This window comes from Eriocheir sinensis, unplaced genomic scaffold, assembly GCF_024679095.1.
Source record: "Eriocheir sinensis breed Jianghai 21 unplaced genomic scaffold, ASM2467909v1 Scaffold1834, whole genome shotgun sequence".
NCBI lineage: Eukaryota > Metazoa > Arthropoda > Malacostraca > Decapoda > Varunidae > Eriocheir > Eriocheir sinensis.
The window spans coordinates 1-6344 of NW_026111222.1; the positions used below are offsets into that span (position 1 = coordinate 1).

Consider the following 6344-nt stretch of genomic DNA (forward strand, 5'->3'; position numbering starts at 1 on the left):
AAGTAACAGGAAAATTTAATAAGGATTCGCTGATATTATTTCCTTAAGCACATTTTCATTCAAGTATATTTTTTTATTATTTTACCTGTAAGTTCGGTCCAGTGTTTTTTTTAGGTACAGGAGATGAATTCGTGATTAAATAATGTAAGTAACAGGAAAATTTAATAAAGATTCACTGATATTAATTTTATAAGCACATTTTCATTCAAGTATATTTGTTTTATTATTTTACCTGTATGTTCGATCTAGTGTTTTTTTTTAGGTACAAGTGATGACTTCCTGATTAAGTACCGCAAGCAACAAGAAAATTTAATAAGGATTCACTGATATTATTTTCATTCAAGTATATTTTCTTTAATTATTTTACCTGTGTGTTCAGTCCAGTGTTTTTTTTAGGTACAAGTGATTAATTCGTGATTAAGTAACGTAAGTAACAGGAAATATGGATGAGAGCCGTGTAGATTCAATGGCATTTCTTGTGTTGATTTTTATTGTTTTTGTTTTGTCATATATCTGTCTTGAATGCGTGTCTGTAAATCTTATAACCTTTTGATGTATACTTAAAAGGTACTTGAGGACTCGGTATCAGTGAAAGTAATACTCCTTCATCCATATTGGTTGTTATTTCCGTTCTTTATTTTCATTTATTACCTTCTCTACTAACATCAGCACTTTAAACAGAACGAATATGTAACTAAAAAGGGAAGTAAATAAGATAATGCACTTGTAAAAATAAACATCCACTGAGCTGTACCTGTCATTATTTCCACCATTTATCACTTACCTAACTTAAAACTGCACTTTGCACCGAACACACACCCATATATACACTAAATTAAAGAAGCATATGACGAACACAAACACACACAAAACACATAAAAACACACCTCTTAATCTATTCTTGCTGTTCCCTCAGGCCGTTAATCACCTTACCTGCTTGACTTAAAACAGCACTCGGCACGCAACACACATATGAACTAATAATTAAACAGGTAGATGACACAGAAAAAAATCATTAAAACATATATGCTCCTTAATCTATTCTTGATGTTCTTCCCGTCTCTTAAATCACCCCTCCATTGCTTCCTCTACACAGATGAAAAATAATAATAAAAAAACGTTAAAACCTATATAGTCCGTAACCCATTCTTGATGTTCCTCCCTTCTCCTAAATCGCTCATTCGTTACTTCCTTTATTAACAACGCCAAAAATAAGCAGGTACAGATGACAAACAGAAAAGCACATAAAAATTTACACACCTCTTAATCTATTTTTTCCTGTTCCTTCCGTCATTAGTCACTCATTCATCATTACTTTTATATCGAACAAACACATAAACAACAAAACAATAACAACAACAAAAACAGGTAAATGAAAAAAAGAAAAAAGCAATTAACACAAAAAATACACACCTTTAATAATTTTTTCCTGTTCTTTCCGCCACTTAAAATTAATCAGTAATTCTTCTCCTTAACACTCAAGAAACACACAAATAAAAATAGGAAAAAAGACAAACAGAAAAGCACATTAAAACACACACAACCTTAATCTATTCTTCCTGTACTTTTCGTCACTCTATCACCCATTTATCACCTTAACACCTAACAAACACATAAGCAAAAACATAATAACAGGAAAGAGCAATACAGAAAACCACATTACAACATTCACAACCCTTTAATCCATTTTCCCTGTTCCTTCTGTCGCTTAATCACTCCTGCACTCACTCGTCATCTTCTTTACACTGAACAAATACATAAAGAACAGCAAATAAGTAAAGAGGAAAATGACAAACACAAAACTACATTAAAACATATACACCCTTTAATCTATTCTTCTTGTTTCGTCCGTCACACACACACACACACACACACACACACACACACACACACACACACACACACTAGAAGAAAATGACAAACAGAGAAGCACATTAAAACATACACACACCCCTTTTAATCCATTCTTCCTGTTCCCTTCGCGGCTTAATCACTCCTTCATCACCTTCCTTACTTATGACAGCACTTTGCAGCGCCACTAACTCACGCCCCTGACGGCTGATTCGGTAAATAAACAATGTAACACAACTCCGTCATCTGTCTCCTTCCCCTCACGATCTTGTACATGCATTTTTCTTCCATATGCGTGCACGTCAATTTTATTTTCCCCTCGTCGTACAATATGGTGGTTTCTAAATTCCCTTTCTATCATGAACTTGTGTATTCTTCTTCTATATGTGTGTCCGTCATTTTTTATTCCGTTCTGCAATGCGTTTTCTTTCCCTCACGAATTTGTACAGATATTCTCTTTCCATATTCGTCCTCTGTCGTACGTTATGGTACTTCCTAACTTCCCTTTTTATCATGAACTTGTGTATTCTTCTTTTATATGTGTGTCCGTCATTTTTCTTTTTCCGTCCTGCATTGCGTTTTATTTCCCTCACGAACTTGTATATTCTCCTTCCATATGCGTGTACGTCATTGTTTCCCTCGTTATTATGGTGTTACCTAACTTTCCTTTATGAACTTGTGTACAGTCTCCTTCTATTTGCTTGTATGTCATGTTTTCCCCTCGTACAATATGGCGTTTTTTTTTTCCTGCACGAATTTGTACATTTTTTTTACCATAAACGAATGCATCATGTTTTCTTCACTCCGTCTCTATTACTTTCTTCATAAAACATTGTAAACGTTTTAATCCACAGACCTAATCAACTGTGCAGCGATACCTCGTCTTAATCCACGGACTTCACTCGTTCATTTTCCTTCAGTCATTCACTCTAACATCCAGCTCAGTACACCACACAAGAACTCAATCCAAAGGTCCCCAAATTTGCGTACTTACATTCACAACCTGACACGCGGTCTATTAAGGGGCGATACCACGTCTTTCTCAATAATCTTTCCCTTCACACAAAACGTATTCAAACTCGCTTACTCACATTTGCAACCTGACACTCGATCTATCAAGGAGCGATTAAGTAACTCTTCCTTCACTCCTTCATTCTTCAGTATCAAGTTAAGATCACGACGACTACCCATACTGAAGAAAAACAGTAATATCCTTAACCTTCTGTACCTTATTCAAAACCAGACATATGACCAAACAAATTAAGTAGTGAGGTCTTGTTTTAATTCAGTCTATATTCTTCTATTTTCTCTTCTACTCTCTGTTTTCCCTTATAAAGCAGCATCAAGCAACATACCCGCATTGACCTCCCTTTCTAATACGTACACTCGGGGATGTATTCAGGGGTCTCAAGGCACAACATCAAAGTCTCGTAAATTTAAAAAAGCAGCGGAGATTAACGTCCATTCAGACCCAACATATATTTCACTTCTCCCATTCTTAAAATCCATTCCTCTCACTCCTTGCACTTCTTACCTCCTCCTCCTCCTCCTCCTCCTCCTCCTCCTTTCCTTCCCCCAAGATCCATCCCACTCAGTCCCTATAGCTCTCTTCCTTCCCGTCTTCCATCTCCCTCTCCCTCTCCCTCTCTCTCTCTCTCCCAAACACACACTTGGGAGGCGAGAGTGAGAGGTTGAGAATAAGAGCCAGACAACTTATTGATCCTCGCGCGGACAGCCAGACTCTCACTTGTGGGGGTCCCGATCACACGAAGAGGAGGAGGAGGAGGAGGAGGAGGTATTGGGGGAGGAACGGAGACAAAAGGAGAAGAATGGAATGCGTGTAAACAGGTGTAGAGGAGGAAGGAAGGTGCCGGGAATCGATATGCATGTTACGTGGAGTTTTTATTTTTATTTTTTAAGCTACGCGTCGGAAATATGCGACTCGAGTTGGTTTGCTTATGAAGCGGAAATAAAAATGAAAGTAAACAGAATAGAAAATAAAATGCTGATAAAGTAGAGGCAAGGGAAGGGGAAGAAAAAACGGAATTAATAACAGACTAATGATGAACGTACGTAGATGGCGTATAGCGAATAAATAACGCCAAAGAAAGCGAGACACAGACGTCAAATCCCGCAGTCAGAAACACAAACGACAGCAACAAAACGTATCTCAAGACAAAGACAGAAACGAAGCCAAGTCAAAGAAAAAAAAGAGCTCATAGCGTGAGAAGTCAGTTAAACTAGAATGAAAAGACTTGGTCATCAGGAATCAGAATGTGTAAGTGGGAAGTGACGGGGGTGGCGGGAGACTGGTGGGGTGGGTGTGATGGGAGGGTGGGGTAGGGAGGCAGGCAGGCAGGCAGGGGGCGGGGGCGGGGGCTGGCGGGGGAGGGAGGCGCGGCGGGGCGAGGCGAGGTGTCCCCCGCCGCAGCCAGTGCTCACGGTCCCGCGGGCGCGTCTTGAGTCCCCGCCGCGCACGCCGCTCCCGTCCTCGCCGCCGCACGTGAATTACCCTCCCGCGAGGCTGTTTGTCATTATTATTCCATTATTACCTCAACTGCCGCCAGTCTGCCCTACCGTGGCGCGGCGGCAGGAGCGTGGCGGCGGAGCGAGGCAGGACACTCCCGAGGGCGGCCGCCTCAGAGAGTTTCGAGCACGTGGCGGCGGCGACAGGCAGTGAGCGACGGCCCGCCGGAGTGTGTCAGTCCCGCCGTGCACAGTGCACACGCTGACGCGGCCTGCTCGCTGACGGAGTGGCTGGCGGCGCGGCGCGAGGCAGGGGCCGCGAGTGTCGTGCTGGAGGGCCGCGGGCAGCTGGGCGTCGCGTGGGTGTCGTCAGGTTGGCGTCGCGGGTCGCTGGTGGCTGAGGTGCCCATGACCAACATGGAAGGAGGGGGGGGCGCATCTCCCGCCCCCTCGCCCACCCCGCAGGACCAGCCCACCGACCTGAGGGTGAGTCGCGCCCCTGAGAGGCCACATCAGCACATGGCCAGACCTGTGCCCCTGAAGCATTCCTCGCCGCCCCCCCTTACCGCCCTGCCCCTGGGCCTGCAGCAGCTGGTGCGTGCCCCGTCGTCCTTCATGATCGGCGACATCCTCCGTCAGAAGGCGCAGGAGGTCGGCACGCACCACCACCACCACCACCACGACGACGGCGACGACGACGAAGACGAGGACGAGAGCGGCAGCCAACACGCCCTCTCCCGCCAAGGTGAGCGACCTCTTGCGACTGTTTGTGTTTGTGTTTGTGTGGCGTACACGAGGCGCCCTCCTGGCCTGTCGCTGGGCCCGTGAATTATCAGGATACTCAGGAGCAACACGAATCACCGGAGGGATGGATTCCGTGACCCATTACAGTAACCGAGTAGTGGCAGCAGTAGTAGTAGTAGAAGTAGTAGTAGAAGTAGTAGCAGTAGTAGTAGAAGGAGTAGTAGTAATAGTAGTAGGAGATATGTAGTAGTGGTAGTAGTAGGAGGAGAAGGAGCAGGAGGAGGAGAAAGAGGAAGAGTAGAAGAGGAAGAAGGGGATGAAAAATAGGTAGAAGGTACCCGAAGAATAAGAGGCTGGGAGACTAAATACGTGACAGGCATAGGTCGGCAGGTGAGGCCAAAGTGTTCCTTGAGTCACCTGTTCCTTGGGTGCTCCTTGACGCTGTCCTTGGCCAGGTGGAGGGGATCAGGGCGCAGCGGACACACACGCAAGGGAAGAACGGGAGTGGCGGAATAGATTGTAACGTTCATTATTATTTAGAGACTTACGAATTTATTAAAAAAAACATGTATGAAATGAGTTTTGTCTATACTGCTATTACTACTACTACTACTACTACTACTACTACGTGATACAGAGGGTACTAATATTGAGGGAAAAAATAATCGTGTGTGTGTAGATAGATAAAAGCTAAATAGATAAATACTAGTAGATAGATAGATAGATAGAAAAAGAGATAGATAGATAGATAGATAGATAGAAAGAGGAGAGAGAGAGAGAGAGAGAGAGAGAGAGAGAGAGAGAGAGAGAGAGAGAATATTCCCTTTCCATTCATGTCCTTACGAATCCCTCGCATAACGAAAACGAACACGCACGAAAAAGAAAAAACCTCACACTAAAAAAAGAAAAGGCAAAAAGAAAGAAAAAAAAGAAGAATAAGGAAAAAATAACGAACATAAAATAGAAAAAAAAAATGATTAGCTATAACATACCATCTCAATTCCAGGACGAAACATATACAAGGCTGTTGATATTTCTTTTGGTCTTGATCTTTAAAACGATGGACAGAATTTTTTTTTTTTTTTTGGGGGGGGGGGTAGTTAGGTAGATTGTACAAGACATTTTCACTTCTCACATCATCTATTTCTAAAGGTCAAGGAGGGGGTCAGTCGGGTTCTAATGAGTGCTTCTTGAGGTTCACGGTACAGAGGAAGGGTCAAACTACCACCAGGGTCATAAAACTACTCCTGGAAATGCCCACAACTCCTACGAAAGCCTTGTCA

At 43.1% G+C, this 6344-nt stretch overlaps 1 protein-coding gene across 1 annotated transcript; it reads left to right on the forward strand.

The window, feature by feature from the left end:
- The first annotated feature begins 4095 nt into the window (after window positions 1-4095).
- On the forward strand, window positions 4096-5598 carry LOC126990638 (uncharacterized). The gene has a single exon (XM_050849321.1). It carries the CDS (start codon window positions 4726-4728, stop codon window positions 5143-5145), a length of 420 nt encoding a protein of 139 aa, XP_050705278.1. The 5' UTR covers window positions 4096-4725; the 3' UTR covers window positions 5146-5598.
- Window positions 5599-6344: the final 746 nt, after the last annotated feature.

Coding starts and splice junctions, on each gene's coding strand:
- LOC126990638 (XM_050849321.1), top strand. CDS start 4,726: ATGACCAACATGGAAGGAGGGGGGGGCGCATCTCCCGCCCCCTCGCCC.